Source organism: Salvelinus fontinalis, chromosome 13 (assembly GCF_029448725.1).
Source record: "Salvelinus fontinalis isolate EN_2023a chromosome 13, ASM2944872v1, whole genome shotgun sequence".
Lineage (NCBI taxonomy): Eukaryota > Metazoa > Chordata > Actinopteri > Salmoniformes > Salmonidae > Salvelinus > Salvelinus fontinalis.
Genome location: NC_074677.1, coordinates 36,942,065 through 36,963,841, shown reverse-complemented (window position 1 = coordinate 36,963,841; position 21,777 = coordinate 36,942,065). Strand labels below are relative to the sequence as shown.

The window sequence follows — 21,777 nt, the reverse complement described above, 5'->3', positions numbered from 1 at the left end:
CGAAGTAAGGGATATGAAGACACAGTGTAGGTCAATGTACAGTACAACCCAGTATACTGGTAAATGTACAGTACCATTCATAAGTTTGGACACACCTACTCATTCAAGGGTTTTTCTTTATTTTTACTATTTTCTACATTGTAGAATAATAGTGAAGACATCAAAACTATGAAAAAAACACAAATGGAATCATGTAGTAACCAAACAAGTGTTAAACAGATTCTTCAAAGTAGCCACCCTTTGCCTTCATGACAGCTTTGCACACTCTTGGCATTCTCTCAACCAACTTCATGAGGTTGTCACTTGCAATGCGTTTCAATTAACAGTTGTGCCTTGTTAAAAGTTAATTTGTCGAATTTCTTTCTTAATGCGTTTGAGCCAATCATTTGTAGGGTGGTATACAGAAGATAGTACTATTTGGTAAAATACCATATTATAGCAAGAACAGCTCAATTAAGCAAAGAGAAATGACAGTCCATCATTCTTCAAGTGCAGTCGCAAAAACCATCAAGCACTATGATAAAACTGGCTCTCATGAGAACCGCCACAGGAAAGGAAGACCCAGAGTTACCTCTGCTGAAGAGGATAAGTTCATTAGAGTTACCAGCCTCAGAAATTGCAGCCCAAATAAATGATTCACAGAGTTCAAGTAACAGACACATCTCAACATCAACTGTTCAGAGGAGACTGCGTGAATCAGGCCTTCATGTTTGAACTGCTGCAAAGAAAGCACTACTAAAGGACACCAATGAGAAGAAGAGACTTGCTTGGGGCAAGAAACACGAGCAATGGACATTAGACCAGTGGAAATCTGTCCTTTGGTCTGGTGAGTCCAAATTTGAGATTTGTGGTTCTAACCCCCGTGTCTTTGTGAGACGCAGAGTAGGTGAATGGATAACCTTCGCATGTGTACATCCAACCGTGAATCATGGAGGAGGAGGTTTGATGGTGTGGGAGAGCTTTGCTGGTGACAATGTCAGTGATTTATTTAGAATTCAAGGCACACTTAACCACCATGGCTACCACAGCATTCTGTAGCAATACGCCATCCCATCTGGCTTGCGCTTAGTGGGACTATCATTTGTTTTTCAACAGGACAATGACCCAACACACCTCCAGGCTGTGTAAGGGCTTTTTCATCAAGAACGAGAGTGATGGAGTGCTGCATCAGATGACCTGGCCTCCACAATCACCCAACCTCAACCCAATTGAGATGGTTTGGGATGAGTTGGACCTCAGAGTGAAGGAAAAGCAGCCAACAAGTGCTCAGCGTATGTGGGAACTCCTTCAAGACTGTTGGAAAAGCATTCCAGGTGAAGCTTGGTGAGAGAATTCCAAGAGTGTACAAAGCTGTCATCAAGGCAAAGGGTGGCTACTTTGAAGAATCTCACATTTAAAATGTATTTTTATGGTTACTACATGATTCCATATGTGTTATTTCATAGTTTTGATAGATTCGCTATTATTCTGCAATGTAGAGAATAGTAAAAATACAGAAAAACCCTTGTCCAAACTTTTGACTGGTACTGTAGGTAGCAACGTGCAGTAGTAAAAGATCTCTATTCTAAAAGATCTCTGTTCCCCAAGATCTTTATGTAATCGTTACATTTCTCAGGAAAATGTGGACCTTACATTGTTTCAAAAATGATGCACTGATGTGCACTGACAACAATATGACATGTTGCACTCCAGAACAGCCTTTGCAGATTTTCTTTCAATGCTACCAGCTGCCTTTGAATTGATAGAGTATGACAACATGGGGGATACTGTAATACCTATAGAGTGTATTCTTTGAAAAGAAATCGGACTCTTAGAAACGATTTTTGTGTTGTAAGCACTTCCCCATGGGATATGTAAGTGAGCACCAAAAATATATATTTCCGCTGCCTTATTTGGGAGATCTTAGCACGAGAAAAACTCACTTTACTTCACAGCATCTCCTCCCTGAAACCATATGTCACTATGAATTATCTCATGTTTTTATTAGAATTGAAACAGTCTTTGTTTCTTATTTAGTTGGAATGTTCTTTAGATGGTTGTTCAAAGATTGATGTTTAAAGTTGAGCCATTTAGAGGTCTTTTGAATTTTAATGAATAGCCAAATGGTTGAAATAAAGACAAAAAGTATTACATTCTAAAGTATTATCTATTCTACTATTTGTATCATTCCACCAGTTATACAAGGTATTGTAGCTTACAAAGTCGTTTTCTCTTGGCTCTTGCTGTGCCTGCTTATTTAAAATGTTATGAGTTTAGTGTAGTGTATAATACTGTAGTGTATAATAGTTTGTTTTGATACATGATATTATGTAACACCATAAAACACTCACAGAGATATGAAAATAAATAAGTAAATATTGCTATTACAGTATGTGACTTGATTTTTTTTATTTCCTTCATCTCTCCTAGACCTGGAACAGCTAGCACGGCCCAGTTACCAGGCGGAACTGCGCTCTGCCCCCCAGCACGGCTACCCGCTGGGCATAGGCTCTGATGTGGAAACAGAGACGGAGGGTGGGCCCTCGCCCGACCACGCCCTCAGACTGTGGATGCAGGAGATCAAATCAGAGCACAGCTCCTGTCTGTCCAGCAGAGCCAACTCTGTCCTGTCGCTCACCGACACTGAGCAGGAGAGGAAGTCAGATGGAGAGAACGGTAAGACCACCCGGTCTGGGGAATTTAACAACAAGGGGTCACTTATGCCACTGTCTGTGTGTTCTTACCATTTAATCAAAATGTCCTAGACAAGTAGCTTGTTTTTAGTTTATGACCAGTTATGTGCTGTACTGTACATAGTATTGAGCTTTGCTCAATAGGTACCTATAAATCTGACTCATTTCCATCACTTTGTCATGAAAATAATGAAAATGTGTCCAGCTGAAGTAAAGCTAAACACTTTCAGCCAAATGTATGTTGTCCACCAAATCTGTCCATGATGTCAACCCAAGAACTCCATAGGGACCACTATTGCAGGTGTTAGGTGTAACCTTTTGCAAGGTCCTTAAGGCATTGGGATCTACACTACTACAGTACGACAGTGTGTACTGCAGTCTGTGCTTTATTCACATCATCACAGAAAAGGTTGTTATTCTGAGAAGACATTATTGCTCCTGATCATTGCATGCTCCTTGGCAACAAGAGGAATAGAATGATTTTGGGGGTATGTATTTATCTAGGAGACCCAGGGATTCATTCAGCGGGTAATAAAAGCAAGCAAAGAGCAGGCTAAGTCTATTGATCGTCAAGAGAAGTGATATTTGTATCAGGGATGTCACGCTCTTAATTCAGTATGCACACTCTTCAGTGAGAGGCATACAGTTAGTGTGAAATTATCTTGTTGTTTGTGTGAGGTACCTTTTCCAGGGTCAAGTCTAATGAGAGAGAAAGGGGTGAGTCTGTAGCAGCCTCGTTTTTCTTGTTGAGGTCTATTCAGAATACCAAATGAGACAGCAGCGTTAGTTACCCATTTCAGGGCTTCAATATCTGTGAAAACTAAATCTACCTATTTGGATGAGAGCACACATCAATTTAATGATATGATTTCTATCATCTTGTTATGTTGAAGGTTTGTCTAAAATTGCTCTTGTATGAGATTCGTGCAGTATGTCATTTTGTGGGAACATTTGAAGAAATAGAGCATCACCAGAGAACATTATTAAAAAGCTGGTGCAGATTTTTGTGTTTTTGAGGGTGCGAGCTGTGGACTGGAGGGGACTGTCCCCTGTGATGCAATGCTACTGCCATTCATATTTACTCCTCAGCCTTCATATTAACTATTTATCCTGTTAGAAATGTGCATTTGTGAATATTATATATCTGTTGGGAGGCATGACCACATTAATCTCAGAGGTCGTTTGGAGACAATGTTGTCATTGTTGTTGCCTTATTATCTTTATCTGTGGAAGAATGTCCCTCAGCATTTATTTATTCTCTGTCAGAAGGATTATCTCTCTGGGGAATACAATTGCTGTGAGATGGCTGTGTTTGTAGCAGGAAAATGGTGGGCCTTGTCTCTCTCTCTCTTACCGTCCCTGTCTCCTGCTGATCTGTTAAGACTGACAGTCCAATGGAAAGGAAGAGCAGGCTGGTGTTTTGCACTGGCATGGCGCTGATGAGGGATGTGATCTGCAATTTTAATGAGCGTCAGCGCAGAGGGAAGTTCAGAAGCAGTTTACCTCCCTCAGTAAATATCTTGGCTCCTCACTATTAAAGTATCTTATGCTATTCCTCCCCCATGTAGAAAAAAACATTATCACTATTTCATAATGCAGTATTTATCAGTTTACTCTGAACTGAACTGACCGCAATACTCCCTTGGAAGAAACCAATTGCTCTTGTTATATTTTGACTACTTGCTGTCACAGTACTCTGTTCTCTCCTGGTATTTCACAGTTTATGTAAAAACGACTATTGTTCTCTAAAGGATTACCATGGATGTAAAACCACTGTGGATGAGTGTAGAAATTGATGCTACAGTATGCACCATAGACAAGCATGAAGGCTAAGGAGGAATGTCATTGCAACTGAATGACAAGGCTTCTTATTTTTCTTTGATTTGGGATGGAGTGAATTAATATAGGGGGGCATTTTCATTGTGTAGAAAGTCCTAAATAATTATGGAACATATCCACTATACAGTACAGGTCATTCTATAACCGCATGTTCATATGGCCTCACATAAAGGTCTGTAAATTAGATTATTGTTACATGAAATGTGCCCCTAGTGTTTATTTGCTAGTAGTGCTTTGCCCAGTTCCTTCAGGGTTTGGAAGTGAGATTTAAAAATCTGCTATGGTCAGGCTACACAATGTATTTGCATATTCCGGTCATATATCATGCAGCACCTTTGGTTGATTGCCATAAAACATCCCCTTCGTTCTAGGCTTCTGTTCCCCTTCAGAAAAAAAACAAAACAATATCTAACGTCAGCTATTGATGGATGAGGCCACATTGTGGCTGTCACATGCCTGTGTGAGGTTGTCCTCTCCTTATGTTGAGGTTATACCCTGGAGAACTTGGCCAGCAGTGTTAGAAATCAGAACATACCTTAGTAATGGAGAAGTAGTAGTACATTGACACTTTCATGTTATGAACAGTATGTCTCTCTGATGGATGGCTAACTACATGACAGGCAGACCCTATGAAATATTGAGAATGTGAAGCAATTAAAATAGCTGTACAAAAAGTCCATCTTGAGTCATATTACGTATTATTACCTATTATATTACCTTGCATGAACCCAGATTTCCACAGGTGTCAGTCATAGCAGTCACACCAATCTATATGCTCTCCCTGTCCCATGAACTACCATAGTGTTTAGTATTTTTTAAGTTTCTGGAAAATTCAGAGCTGAAGCCAAAACTCTGTGCAAACAGAATTAGTGAAGGAAAAGGTTCCCATCCGATCAATATCTCCTTGTTTGGAAAGTGAGACTTTGTGACAGATTACACATTAATGCATCTCCTGTATTCAGTTCCCAGTAGCAAAACTCACTCAGTCATTCATGGATTGAAAAGGAATGATTTGCCAACAACAATTTTACCCCATGTTTCAAAAGTTCCAAGTTTTATACTGTGGCATTATATGTATATTTTTGTACTTATCTATTCATTTATTCCTCTTTTATCAATACAGTTCATGCATTATAAATACTTATGTTTATTCATATTCACTGAATGTTTCGATGTGATTGGTTAAATAGCTGGAGGGTAACAGACAGTATAAATATGGTAAAACCATCACCCGTTAAGGGATGATGCACATGTACAATTGAAGTCGGAAGTTTACATACACCTTAGCCAAATACATTTCAACTCAGTTTTTCACAATTCCTGACATTTAATCCAAGTAAAAATTCCCTGTCTTAGCTCAGTTAGGATCACCACTTTATTTTAAGAATGTGAAATGTCAGAATAATAGTAGAGAGAATGATTTATTTCAGCTTTTTTTTCCCAGTGGGTCAGAAGTTTACATACACTCAATTAGTATTTGGTAGCATTGCCTTTAAATTGTTTAACTTGGGTCAAACGTTTCGGGTAGCCTTCCACAAGCTTCCCACAATAAGTTGGGTGAATTTTGGCCCATTCCTACCTGACAGAGCTAGTGTAACTGAGTCAGGTTTGTAGGTCTTCGTTACATATCACATTAATTTAAAAATGTATATGATAACATACAAATTGCAAAATACAAGTTTCAAAACATATCACCTGAAATGGATCACATAGTACAAAATTGGATAAAGTAGTACACAAAAAACAGGGACCAACTTTGGCTCATGAGCACCACTTTCAAAACTACTGGCTGATATTATACAAAAGTTTGAGAATGGATATTTAATTCATTGAAAATGAGCTATTCTTGTTTAAACTTTGTTGGCAGACAAAAAGTCTAATTTGCTGAAAATTTGATGTGCAGAGCTTATAGGTCCTTACGGGAAACACGTTGCTCATGAGCGGCTGCATATATAGTACCAGTCAAAAGTTTGGACACACCTACTCATTCAAGGGTTTGTCTTTATTTTGACTATTTTCTGCATTGTAGAATAATAGTGAAGACATCAAAACTATGAAATAACACACATGGAATCATGTAGTAACCAAAAAAGTGTTAAAAAAAAAAATATATATTTTATATGTGAGATTCTTCAAAGTAGCCACCCTTTGCCTTGATGAGAGCTTTGCACACTCTTGGCATTCTCTCGACCAGCTTCACCTGAAATGCTTTTCCAACAGTCTTGAAGAAGCCCACATATGCTGAGCACTTGTTGGCTGCTTTTCCATCACTCTGCGGTCCAACTCATCCCAAACCAACTCATTGGGTTGAGGTTGGGTGATTGTGGAGACCAGGTCATCTGATGCAGCACTCCATCACTCTCCTTCATCAAATATCCCTTAAACAGCCTGGAGGTGTGTTTTGGGTCATTGTCCTGTTGAAAAGCAAATGATAGTCCCACTAAGCGCAAACCAGATGGGATGGCGTATCGCTGCAGAATGCTATGTTAGCCATGCTGGTTAAGTATGCCTTGAATTCTAAATAAATCACTGACAGTGTCACCAGCAAAGCACCATCACACCATCATCCGTTCACCTACTCTACGTCTCACAAAGACACGGCGGTTGGAACCAGAAGTCTCAAATTTGGACTCATCAGACCAAAAGACAGATTTCCACTGGTCTAATGTCCATTGGTCGTGTTTCTTGGCCCAAGCAAGTCTCTTCTTATTATTGGTGTCCTTTAGTAGTGGTTTCTTTGCAGTAATTCGAACATGAAGGCCTGATTCACGCAGTCTCCCCTGAACAGTTGATGTTGAGATGTGTCTGTTACTTGAACTCCGTGAAGCATTTATTTGGGCTGTAATCTGAGGTGCAGTTAACTCTAATAAACGTATCCTCTGAAGCAGAGGTAACTCTGCGTCTTCCTTTCCTGTGGCGGTCCTCCTCATAGCGCTTGATGGTTTTTGCGACTGCATTTAAAACTTTTGAAGTTCTTGAAATTTTCCGCATTGACTGACCTTCATGTCTTAAAGTAATGATGGAGTGTCGTTTCTCTTTACTTATTTGAGGTGTTTTTTGCCATAATATGGACTTGGTCTTTTACCAAATAGGTCTATATTCTGTATACGACCCAACCTTGTCACAACACAACTGATTGGCTGAAACGCATTAAGAAGGAAAGACATTCCACAAATGAGCTTTTAGCAAAGCACACCTGTTAACTGAAATGCATTCCAGGTGACTACCTCATGAAGCTGGTTGAGAGAATGCCAAGAGGGGGCAAAGCTGTCATCAAGGCAAAGGGTGGCTACTTTGAAGAATCTCAAATATATTTAGATTTGTTTAACACTTGTTTGGTTAGTACATGATTCCATATGTTTATTTTTTGTAGTTTTGTTTTCTTCACTATTATTCTACAGTGTAGAAAATTGTACAATTAAAGTGAGGTGTGTCCAAACTTTTGACTGGTACTGTATGTACAAAATGTAATGGCTGTAGCTCGATTGGGACAGGAGTAATGCTTGTTTGAAGTTTTCAGTTGATTACTTTAGTGCCCCTCTGGCCAATTTGTGTAATTTTTTACATTTTGGATCTACATGGCAAGACGCATCATTCACCCAAGTTTCGTCAAAATCGGGTCTGTGGTGTCTGAGATGTCATGTGTGACTAACGTACGTACGAATGGAGGGAGACCGCTCCATAATGGGGCAGCGCACAATTTTACTATAGTGCTTTAGTGGTATTATCAACTCCACTATGATGTACACAAATAACACAGGGTTATACAATCTCTTGCTCCCCTGTTTTGATACACATTGATGCAAAATCTATTTGTTTAATTCATGTTCATGCCAATGTGTACAGAGTAAGTACTACACTGCACACGACCAATAAAGTTTGTTTCCTCTCCCAGTGCAATGCCACATAACAAACAGGTGTGGATCCGTTCCAGGAGTGGTCTTGGGGGATTTGGTGTGAGATTAGGCCGTGTACTGCGGTCCCCTGGATGTCTTTGGCTTTTAGCTCCTGAAGTCCAGCCTCTGGTGAATTATCGACCATTTCATTCGTCACCTCAGAGGGTCTTTAGCTGATCTGGTACTACAACATGTCCCTAGGCAATTCAATAGAAATATAAGGCAGCGATCAGGACCACATTTGTCTGTGTGTCTGAAGGGCTCCAGAAACAGACATAAGTAGTCATGGGCTGGTTACTATGTTTTCCCTGTGCAAAACAAAGTAAATACAGGGACTCTTTGCATGTTTCAAATGTGACTTTAACTGCCTTATATAATATTATTATTTACACTTGGATCGGATTTCCGGGAGCCAATGACAGAAGCATACAAATATGGCCATACGTCTTTCTTCTAAAGCATAATAAAGAATCCACACACGTCTGGGTTTCATCCCACTGCACTGTCAAAGATATCTCATTTATATGAATTATGCTCTATAAAATGTGTATTCAAGCTGTGGTGATAAAAAAGTTATCTCCCAAACTTTCCATCATGTAATTTAATATAAGTATAATAGGTGACAAGCCTTAATCTAAAATTCATAGCAAAAAGGTATTATTTGTTCAATTTGTTTTCTCCCCCTTCCATTTCATGCCGGGAAATTGGCAGGAGTGAAAATGAGAAAATTATAACCTGAGCTCTGCAGTGGTTCAATAACATGATTCTATTAATTATTAATATTTTAAGGCACCCCATATGCCAGGACTGATATTGTGTGATGGATTCACATCTTTGAATTAATTTCATCAGTTTAATTTAAAGTGTCGACATCAGAGCCATCCTCCTCTCCTTCTGCCTACTCTGAGACGAGATGATTGGGGGCTGTGAGACACACAAACCCTCGGAGGACGGACATATCAAATACCCTACTAACGATGGACTGAGACTCCTTTATTGAAACGTACGAGCCATATCAGTCTAAATAAAGCAGACGAGCTTGAATAATTTCACCAGGAAAACATCAAAGGGAAGGATTAATCCAAACTATTAAATATGAGAGGAATTAAGAGCGTTACACATATTCCTCTTAGGTTTCTAGCTTGTTGTTGATCATTAGATATTAGCTTGTGTTCTTTTACTTTTCCTTAATGTTTTTTGTCTGTAATAATGATGGTTTTAATGATCAGTGAAGATACCCACTGTCACGGCAGGGCTGGCTGAATATGTAGTCTGATGACAGGGGTCATTATTTAAAGAGACTACGTTGTCTAGCTCTCTGACAGATGTGGGCTTTGATGTTTTGGGGCGTATGTCTGTATTTAGAGTAAACAGTATATCTGATTGGGCTATGCTCAAGTCAACACTGTCTGTCTGTCTGCATCAAAGTGACATCCTTCTTATGCATTGTGGACCTTATCATCTTGGATTTAGGATATTTCCGGTTGTGATTTGAATTGTATTATTGCAATTTTTATATTTTTTTCAGCGGAATGGTTTCTTTGACTGATTCCCTCTCATTGTTTTCTCTTTGGCATCCGAAACCCTTCTGCCTTCAACCCCCCGTGCAGAAATGAAACAAATTGTTTATTATTCTGCAGAATTACCATGTCATTCTTGTTGAATCAGACCTGACTTTGTTCGCCCCAGATTAGAGACATCAGAGCAGGCAGCTCCAGTGATGGTGAGCCTGATGAATGCTAAAGGTAACAACAAAGTGAGATCCCTCATACGCATCTGCCTCTGCTGTCTGACTGCTGGAACAGCCTGCATGTCAAAGCTGAGGTTTCTACGTCTGCCGCCTGACACTTTCTCTGTGACCTAGAGCAGCCGGTCTGTCCTGACTATGACTGATACACTGTTGAGTGCAATTGATCTGTAGATCCAATTTATCCTGAATATCCTTCATTGGGGAGAAAAGACAGATGGATAGATAAAAATAGATGATGAATGGATGAAAATGTGTAAAATTTATAGTGCCCTTTTGCTGTTTTATTATTGTAAAACATCATTTGCCTACTCCTATTTAATGAATTCTTAATACATTCCAGTATTAATATTTCATTTTCAATATCTAAACCCTAATCCAAATAAGCCAGAGAACAGGAAATGAGGGTCTATTTAAGATAAGTGCCATCATTACAACATCTGCCTTAAAATTGGAGGAAATGGTTCAAATGAAAAAATGGACAAAATGTGCTAGCTAGTGCAGTTTCCCAACCGCAAAGGCCCAGCTCTAACAGTAGCTAGTGTGTTTGTTTGCTGAAAATTGACATGTTTGCTGACTGTGGCACTATCAGTGTCCTGCTGAACAGACATGAGGAGGTCATCCTCCTGCCAGTACAGGCCACCAGGCTGGGGAGAGAGGATGAAGTCCTTTACTACAGTGTTCTACGTTGATCCTCCTAGAGACACACTGTGCAGGCTGGATCTATCTCCAACTGAGTATCAATTAGACACTCATTAGTACATCTGATTGGCTAAGGCCAACCAATTAGCTGGAATCGCAGACATTGATATAGTGTACATATTCCCGGGTTTTCATTACACCACCCTGGGTTGGTCAATGTTATTCATTTGAGCAAATGACTTGGGATTGAGCCTTGAGGAAATAATGTTTTTTCTCCCATTTATGCAATGGTTGGTTGTCTGAAGAACATGCTAAAGCCATGTGTAGGAGCTGCTATGATTTTAAGAATATACTGGAATATGGTCTTGTATTGCAAGTTTGAACTAAAAGGCAGTCTTCCCACTCAATGCCAAGCTGAGAAATGACAGTCGGCTTTTCCTGCTCACTTATATGGCCCTCTTCCTGCTGAAACTGCTCTTTTTTTAGCATTTCACTCTGAAATCGTCTTCCTCTTCTGAAGAGTCACCCATCACAACTGTGCCCTTTCTACCCCTCCAAATGTCCTTCTCTCCAACACTATGAAAATCCTAACATGACTGAGCCTCTCACATGAAACGACTGTCTTTCCTGTCGTTTTTTCTCTTGCCAAGATAGTGGTGCCATGTGGCACAGGGTCATTCCGAAGATTCTTTACTTGGTCGTGAGGATTCTCAATACCACGCTGTCTTGCGAAAGCAATGATGTAATGAGATTGTTAAACAGCTAGAACGAGATGTGGCTCCAAGTAGCCTCATAAACGTTTTCAGTCAGACATTCACGCTTGCCATACAGCAGGGGTCACCAACTGGGCGATCTTCAAGGCATTCCTAGTCGATCACCAAACATTTCTGTGGGAAAGCCAATGATAAAGTCTTGCCAGGTAGGCAAAGTGTTGCTATTTTTAACCATTTCATATGTCTGAAAGGACAAACTTGGCCTACTCGGGGGACAACGAGAGCTGTGGCTGGCCAATTGGATAGCTCAACTCACTGTGCCTACAGCTTCCACAACCCCATAGCAAAGTTTAACACTAGCCTAGGTGAGATTCATCACTTTTAAAACCATGACCAAAGAGAGACTGTCAAAGAATACAGCAAAGAGCTGCTGTTTTTATGAGTGAGTTCATGTTGAAGTTTTTATTCAGCACTGTCAACACTGTTTTTATTCACCACTTTATAAAACAAAAAATGCGCTTTTCCCTACTTCCACTGCACTAAATGAGTAGCAAAGTGAATCGATAGCCCTGAATTTTTTTCATTTATTTTACCTTTATTTAACTAGGCAAGTCAGTTAAGAACAAATTCTTATTTTCAATGATGGGCTAGGAACAGTGGGTCAACTGCTTTGTTCAGGGGCAGAACGAAAGATCTTTACCTTGTCAGCTCGGGGATTCGATCTTGCAACCTTTTGGTTACTAGTCCGCTCTAACCACTAGAGTACCTGCCTAGTCCAACACTCTAAACACTAGGCTACCTCATTAGCAGCTCGTCATGTCTATTTTAATAATGGGGATTATTTCACTTTCTCTGGTCATAGGAACAACATGAATTTGTCCATGAGGCAGATGTGGATGTGGTGCGACTTGAGTTTCGCCATCAGGTGGAAGTCTGTGTCCCCTCTCTCTGGTCAGTCTCACCGGAGGAATGTGGACACCGACGCTCGTCTTATGTGGCAGGGCTTGCAAACTATTACAGACTACAAAGGGAAGCACAGCTGCGAGCTGCCCAGTGACACGAGCCCACCAGACGAGCTAAATCACTTATATGCTCGCTTCGAGGCAAGCAACACTGAGGCATGCATGAGAGCATCAGCTGTTCCGGACAACTGTATGATCACGCTCTACGTAGCCGACGTGAGTAAGACCTTTAAACAGGTCAACATACACAAAGCTGCGGGGCCAGACAGATTACCAGGACGTGTGCTCCGGGCATGTGCTGACCAACTGGCAAGTGTCTTCACTGACGTTTTTAACATGTCCCTGATTGAGTCTCTAATACCAACATGTTTCAAGCAGACCACCATAGTCCCTGTGCCCAAGAACACAAAGGCAACCTGCCTAAATGACTACAGACCCATAGCACTCACGTCCGTAGCCATGAAGTGCTTTGAAAAGTTTGTAATGGCTCACATCAACACCATTATCCCAGAAACCCTAGACCCACTCCAATTTGCATACCGCCCAAACAGATCCACAGATGATGCCATCTCTATTGCACTCCACACTGCCCTTTCCCACTTGGACAAAGGAACACTTATGTGAGAATGCTATTCATTGACTACAGCTCAGCGTTCAACACCATAGTACCCTCAAAGCTCATCACTAAGCTAAGGATCCTGGGACTAAACACCTCCCTCTGCAACTGGATCCTGGACTTCCTGACAGGCCGCCCCCAGGTAGTGATGGTAGGTAGCAACACATCTGCCACGCTGATCCTCAACACTGGAGCTCCACAGGGGTGCGTGCTCAGTCCCCTCCTGTACTCCCTGTTCACCCACGACTGCATGGCCAGGCACGACTCCAACACCATCATTAAGTTTACAGACGACACAACAGTGGTAGGCCTGATCACAGACAACGACGAGACAGCCTATAGGGAGGAGGTCAGAGACCTGGCCGTGTGGTACCAGAATAACAACCTATCCCTCAACGTAGTCAAGATTAAGGAGATAATTGTGGACTACAGGAAAAGGAGGACCGAGCACGCCCCCATTCTCATCGACGGGGCTGTAGTGGAGCAGGTTGAGAGCTTCAAGTTCCTCGGTGTCCACATCAACAACAAACTAGAATGGTCCAAACACACCAAGACAGTCGTGAAGAGTGCACGACAAAGCCTATTCCCCCTCAGGAAACTAAAAAGATTTGGCATGGGTCCTGAGATCCTCAAAAGGTTCTACAGCTGCAACATCGAGAGCATCCTGACTGGTTGCATCACTGCCTGGTACGGCAATTGCTCGGCCTCTAACCGCAAGGCACTACAGAGGGTAGTGCGTACGTCCCAGTACATCACTGGGGCAAAGCTGCCTGCCATCCAGGACCTCTACACCAGGTGGTGTCAGAGGATGGCCCTAAAAATTGTCAAAGACCCCAGCCACCCCAGTCATAGACTGTTCTCTCTACTACCGCATGGCAAGCGGTACCGGAGTGCCAAGTCTAGGACAAAAAGTCTTCTCAACAGTTTTTACCCCCAAGCCATAAGACTCCTGAACAGGTAATCAAATGGCTACCCGGACTATTTGCATTGTGTGCCCACCCCCCACCACCCGCCAACCCCTCTTTTACGCTACTGCTACTCTCTGTTCATCATATATGCATAGTCACTTTAACCATATCTACATGTACATACTACCTCAATCAGCCTGATTAACCGGTGTCTGTATGTAGCCTCTCTACTTTTATAGCCTCGCTACTGTATAAATATAGCCTGTCTTTTTACTGTTGTTTTAATTATTTTCTTACCTATTATTCACCTAAGACCTTTTTTGCACTATTGGTTAGAGCCTGTAAGTAAACATTTCACTGTAAGATCTACACCAGTTGTATTCGGCTCACGGGACAAAATACATTTTGATTTGATTTGATTTGAAGAGGCGGACCCTCTGCTGCTCTCTCCCTTCCTCTGCTGAGACAGATGCAGGTACCATCAGTCCAGTAAAATAAAAAAGCTAACTATTTGCAAAATATTTCCATTTATGCATCGTAAGTCATACACCAACTGATCTATTTTCTTATCGAAACTTGTGTTTTGAAATCTAATATGGTCTGAGAAGAACACTATAGGCAGGCCAAGCCCATAGCCAATATGCTGTGATAATGTATTAGGCCTACTGCACAAACCTTATTCCTACAGAACTGTTTTTATTAGGTTAATGTTAAATGTTTTAAGCATTTTTTTTTTATCTGAGCGGTAGGTTTTTGGCTTGCTTTTTGACTGCAAAAGTGATCTTGACTCAGAAAAGGTTGGTGACCACTGCCATACAGAGTCAAAATATCTAGCCAATACATTTTGAATTGAATAACATTGCTTGTGAACTTCAGAGATTTAATGATTTGACACTGGCTTTGGTTAAAGGCAAGTACAAACGTATACTAGTAGTAGTCATTGAGAGTCTACATATTCTGGGTGACGTGAAACAACGTCAGCATGTCACTGGCTTCTTCTCTGGTGATCTCTCATTGGCTATTGCTGATCACCGTTCTCAAAACGTGTTGTTGCACATCTTACACTACAAGAGCATTGCAGATTTTGTGCCGATAAAATCAAACACTAATATCGGGACATCTGGGACGGCTCAAATACGGGATTGGGAGCCCTCAGATTGCCTCTCGGACCCGCTTATGTTAAATGAGCATCAGTGACGGCCGGTTGAATAAGCAACAAAATAGGGATTTTGTCTTCGAAATCAAAAACTTGTCTGGGACAGCTAAATCGGGGCCTAAAATGGTGTGGTGTACGCCCGGCTGAAGCAGGAAACAGCTTGCAGACAGACACAATGGAAGAGATCCAGACCAACATATCAAGCTGCATCTTAGAGCTCCCAATCTTGTCCATATCTTTCTCCTCCACTGAAAGCTCCTCCATCTGCAATCTGTCACTGGTATGCTTGTTAACAATGCCTGCCCTGCCTGTGTCTTTTCACTCAGAAATTCCCTCTTGCCACTTCTTTGCCATCATTACTCCTAGATGATGACTCTTGCCAGCCCCCACACTCCCCAAATTCCTGGCAGTCATGGACTTATTCTTATTACTCCTCTTTCATCAGTCATCCACCGCTTCAAACACGCTCACCCTTCCCCAGTAAATCTCATACTGACCCTCCCCTCCTGGACCCCCCTCTCACCATCTCTTCCTCCCTTCTCTTCCCTCTGTTCTTTTCTCAAGAGCTGTTCTTTTTGGCTTAAAGCCACCTCTATCTATATTCCTGCTTCACTCCCTCTCACACCATGAAATATGAAAAGGACTCAAAAGGAACATAAATTAGTGATGATCAGACCAAGTTAACAGACCTCATATGGCTCTTAGAGCAGTTACAAGTCTAAGCAGGGTTTTTCATTCAGGAGTTGGAACTCAAATTGGAAAGTCAGCTTAATGACCATAATAAGCAATAGCCTATTCTCTTTTTCTGGGTCATCCATACAACATGAAAATGGCAGCTCTATTGACCCTCATTAAATAGACATGGTTGGTGTTTTCTGACTCCTTAGCTTGCACAGTGCTTTTCAAAATGTAATTATGAAAAGTATAATATTTTTCATCTCAATCCGACACCACCAAGATCTACTTTTATGAGCTGCACCAACTTTATATTCATAGATCTTTCCAGAGGTGACAGCCCCACCAAATCATAATGATCATTGTTTTGATTCTCATCGTACAGTACTCAGGAAATACAGTGAGACAAATAAATTTAGTGTGGAGTTTTTAAACTAAGTTTTGGGATGAAAATGAACCTTTCACAAAAATTCCTACCCTCTTCAGTTGCAATCTTATTGAAGAGGATTTGCTACACTTTTATGTCTCTTCCAGCTTCTCTCTGCTCATTCGTTGGACTGAGGTCGTCTTCTCCTGGGTTCTCTTAGAATAGATAGATTTATAATCATTATTTATAGTCAGTTATAATCAATCATCACAATGACTTTTTGTTCTGTGCATAGCTGCATCTGTGGCAGTAGTTTATCTTCAGCTTGGTTGACAGGCTTTATGCCTTCCTCCCTCCTACTCATAAGGCTAGATGATGATGCTGCTGCCGCACAGAGCCACAGCACATCTCTCCCAGTAAGCGTCTGCAAGAGCGGGCAATAATGTGGCTCGCTTTAGGAAGAAAGCATAAGGCTTTAGACACATCGTAAATGGAGGCATCACTCCGGGGAACGGACATCTTTTCTAAAAGACTGACACATCTGTCTCTCCCGGCTCCACAGGAGACTTTCATTTTGCTGCTTGTTTGTGTAATTAGTGAGGTTAACTTTCAACACTCAAACAGTCTCAGGAGCAGCAAAAATCTCCTCCAGAAACACAGAAAATGGATTCAACATATTTCATGTTTAAATGGTTTATTTAAATTGCGTATTAGATCCATGTCACTCTCCTCTACTGGTTCCATTGCAGTCGGGGGGGGGGAAAGCATAATGGATAGATTTTTCTCCAACACTAAAATATTATCAGCTTTTGTTTGCTGCCACTTAGAACTAGGTCTGTCTAGGAGATTTCTTTGTACTTCAATGAGAACCTTGATAACAGTGATAGATACATTGTACAATGTGTGTGTGTGTGTGTGTGTGTGTGTGTGTGTGTGTGTGTGTGTGTGTGTGTGTGTGTGTGTGTGTGTGTGTGTGTGTGTGTGTGTGTGTGTGTGTGTGTGTGTGTGTGTGTGTGTGTGTGTGTGTGTGTGTGTGTGTGTGTGTGTGTGTGTGTGTGTGTGTGTGTGTGTGTGTGTGTGTGTGAGCACACTCCCACTTGGCCCAAATGCTGAAAATGTTCCCCTCCCCTGCAGATGCTCATTGCTACTGTCTGCCCTGGAAAACACAGAACAACACCTGTTTCATTTGTTTGGTCATCAGCCCTTTGATAACATTTTCTTATGGAACTTTCTGCCTTAATCCGCCAAAGTCAAACATCTATTTGCAATGTCCCCAAATTCCATTATGATTTCAGTAACAGAATGGCAGCGGTGTGCTTTTATCTGTTTGAAAAAGTCAGGAATGATAATGGATTGACCTCCGACAGAATGCGTAATGCTGGGAAACTTGGTGTAACGGCTTTCTTCCTGGGATGAAGGAGTGGACCAAAATGCAGCGCAGTTAGTGTTCAACATGTTTAATATAACGAACTGTGAACACTTACAACAATACTAAACAACAAACGTGAAAACCGAGACAGTGTAACGGTGGTCCTCCTCCTCTTCAACCGAATAGGAGGAGTAGTGATGGAACCAAGGCGCAGCGGGTTGTGAACACATAATTTATTTACAGAAAGACGAAAAACACGAACTTCACTATAACTAACAAAACAACAAACGGAGTAGACAGACCTGGACGACGAACTTACATTAAACACGAAGAACGCACGAACAGAGAAAATAGACTACACAAAATGACGATGTACAAAAAACAAACCGAACAGTCCCGTATGGTGCGACAAACACTAACACAGAAGACAACCACCCACAACGAACACTGTGAAACAACCTACCTAAATATGACTCTCAATTAGAGGAACGCCAAACACCTGCCTCTAATTAAGAGCCATACCAGGCAACCCTAAACCAACATAGAAACAGACAACATAGAATGCCCACCCAAACTCACGTCCTGACCAACTGACACATACAACAAACTAACAGAAATAGGTCAGGAACGTGACAGACAGTCCTATCTGGTGCAGAACACAAACACAGAGACAGGAAACAACCACCCACAATCCCCAACACAAAACAAGCCACCTATATATGATTCTCAATCAGGGACAACGATTGACAACTGCCTCTGATTGAGAACCATATTAGGCTGAACACAGAAACAGACAAACTAGACACACAACATAGAATGCCCACCCCAACTCACACCCTGACCATACTAAACATATACAAAAACAAGGGAAAACAGGTCAGGAACGTGACACTGGGCCTGGCTCTTGCTGTTTTCACACACCACACACATACACGTTATACATATATATATATATATATATATATATATATATATATATATATATATATATATATATATATATATATATATATATATATATATATATATATATATACACACATGCACACACACCAGTCTTATGCCTGCATTGTCTCTCCTTCTCTATGGTTGTGCAAAGCATGGGGGGTTTGAGCTTCTATGACTCTCTAAATGCAAATTACATGTGCCATGTGATAGAAAATTATAATAACAGGTTTGGTAGAAACGGCCGTAAACAGTTCATACAATGTTAATTATCAGTCATTTGTAGTCAACTGATTGCGGAATTTAATTGAAAAATGAATCGGTTGAATCACCTCTAGTCCTCTTATGAAATATATGCTGGGTTATTTGTTTGTGCTCGCTCTTGTTATGTGTCCGTGGGTGCACATATTCAGTGTTTTGGTGTAATGATTGCATGAATGGCATGGTGGTGGTATAAAACAGCATCTGATTCAGGCAGGAACATCTGTACTGGTCCCCTGGGATGTAGAGCCAGGCGGATGGAATGCTAATACCACAGAAAGCTAATACATGACACTGGATCCCTTTGGTATTCAACCTGCGTATGTGAATGCAGTGTCCAGGTCCATGTTGATGTTTGTTTTATGGAAACTTAAAACCATTAAAGGGCCTCTGCACTATCCTATAATCGTAGACCAAGACCTTCGATAAAAATAAAACCGAGGCCTCAAATAAAGCCGAGGAAGCAAGTGTTTAGTTGCTGTCCATGGATTTGTATGGCTTTATACAGTAGCAGGATTGCAGCTGCTGTGTTATAACTGTGCCATTCAAATTTAATTTAACATTACAGTAACTAAATCTACATGAACATACAGTGGAGCTCCAAAAGTATTGGGACTGTGACAAATGTTTGAGGTCTGTACTCTAGCACTTTGAATTTGAAATGATACAATGACTATGAGGTTTAAATGCTTTAATTTGAGGTTATTTCATCATAGATTTTCATCCATGTCAGGTGAACCGTTTAGAAATTACACCACTTTTTGTACATAGTCCCCCCATTTTAGGGGACCAAAAGTAGCAGGATGGCAACTGTAATTCACTAATGTGTATCAAAGTAGTCAAAAGTTGAGTATTTTGTCCCGTATTCCTAGCACGCAATGACTCTACAAACTTGTTAGATGCATTTGCTGTTTGTTTTGGTTGTGTTTCATAATAGTTCAGGTTAATGGTGATCGTCGTAACATACAGACGCAACATGGTCATCTCCGGTCCTCCCCCGTTAGATTCCAATGTCAGTACTCATAATTATTTGACATGATGAGAATTCCCCTGCTGAACGTTTACATACGCTAATCACACTGATAAGCTGATATCCTCTTTGATACTTCATGAAATGTTTGATATGCGCATATCTGAAAAAGGTAGAGGAGAAACGTGTGGCTCCATATTCATGTTAATTGACATAAACCCTCACCGCAGGCCTACTAATTGTCTTAATTGATTGAACTCATGATTAATTGATCATGTTAACGATTTTCTGACAGAACGAGACCTCTGGCTATCATGGCTTTCTCCTGTTGATGGCGGTAGGTATTCAGAGCTTCTCTTGAGACCCAGAAAAAGGAATGCATCATTGGTGTTATCATTAGGCTGGTAGAACTCTCAGGTTTGCAGATGAGTAATGCAAATTTGTAATATTCTCCTAATACCTTGTCCAAACACATTTTCGAAAAACACATTTGCAATGTCTGAGATAGCAGTAATCACTGCTGTGGTTACTCAAAAACCCTCGCTGACCTGAAAGAGCATTCCACGTAGTAGAAGATGCCAAGAGTGTCCTCACTCAGACAATTCAGTCCATTCCTATACTGTATGTGTCTGTCACATTAAATAAAACATTGGAATGGCACAGGAGCAACATCTGAAATATTGACACTAGCAGAGACCTTTCCACTCTTCATGCAGGCCCCCAGAAAGGGATATGTGTCGCTGCTCTGAGCAAACACACAGCCGTGTCACAGGCAGCAGGCAGTTCTGAGGAGTTGAATTGAAAATCCACATAATAGGTGCTTTTCCCTTTGCTGCGAGTAAAGCTTATCGCAGAGTGCACACTAAACACCCTGGGAATTAGCCTTTCTCACCCACTATTGTGTCAGGAATACAAATGATGACCCATCTAAATAAAGATTGTCTCTGTCGCCATGATGTATGCTTATGGCTAAATGTACTTCTCTTGAAGCGATACGATTGTGTACAGGTGTGTCTAAAAAGTCAAACAGTGCCCTCTTTGGGTGGGAGTGTGTGCAGCCATAACCAAATCAGACTGGTTTTTCCTATCTCTATTTATTTGAACCATTTCCACAAGTGTTTTGTAAAAAAAATCTGTATACATACTATTTTATAGACCTTGAGTCATTTTCATGTGTTTTTCTTTTCATTTCCATGTCAAGCACCTCTGAATTGCCAATTATTTTGTATAGAGCATTTTTTTTTTTTTTTTTTCCTACTTCTACAGTACAGAGATTAAACTTGTTCAAAAACAACAACAGCTCCGATTAGGGCATCCCCTCCGATCAGAGCCAGAGCTGCCTGGTAAACTGTGAAGAGAGATTGCATGATGTGGGTAATCTTGTTATGGAGCCCTTAATGAGAATGGGAGTCAGGGCAGCAGGTGTTATAATAATCAGCGCTCTGAGCTGAGCCCCAAACCTGCTGCGGACTTACACACCATGTTGCGCGCCCTCCCATAATCCAGCCAGTGCACACCAATCACAACATATACCAGGATCTGAGTTGACTGTGAGATCCAAGTGTGTTGTTTTATATTGACTTTTTATAATACAGGAGTTGAAGCACAAATACCTTTAGTGGCCTTTTGCAACAGAAGTGTCTAGTGGTAGAAGAAGTATAAATTATAAATTCAATCTTTATGTATGGGCCAGGTCGGACTACAAGCTCCATGGTTCTACTGTCCTGATCAATTTAGCTTCCGTATTGTAATTCTGTTGGCTGTCATTGCAAACATCTAACAGTACTGATACAGATTGAGTGGTTGATTGTATTCCTTGACATGGCTCTCTTTATATTCTCCTCTCCCTGCCTGTATTCTCCTCCCCCTTCCCACCAGACAAAGACATAAAGAATGATCAACATCCAGTTTTGTTAGATTTTTTGATTGAGCTGTCAACAAACATGAATTAGATTCAAATCTAACAACCATGAAACCTTGTCTATTTTTGGATTGAATTGAGAGAGAAACTGTAAACATGAAAAGGTATGGAGAAATAA

General features: G+C 40.9%; 1 protein-coding gene across 3 annotated transcripts in view; it reads left to right on the top strand.

Annotated features, from left to right (window-relative positions):
- LOC129868591 (teneurin-1-like) overlaps nucleotides 1-21,777 on the top strand; it is a 180,426-nt gene that overhangs the window by 56,067 nt on the left and 102,582 nt on the right. For all 3 annotated transcript variants that reach the window (XM_055942709.1, XM_055942708.1, XM_055942706.1), the window contains exon 3: nucleotides 2,410-2,655. In XM_055942709.1, the coding sequence (XP_055798684.1) occupies nucleotides 2,410-2,655 (246 nt within the window). The remainder of the gene's footprint in view (nucleotides 1-2,409; nucleotides 2,656-21,777) is intronic.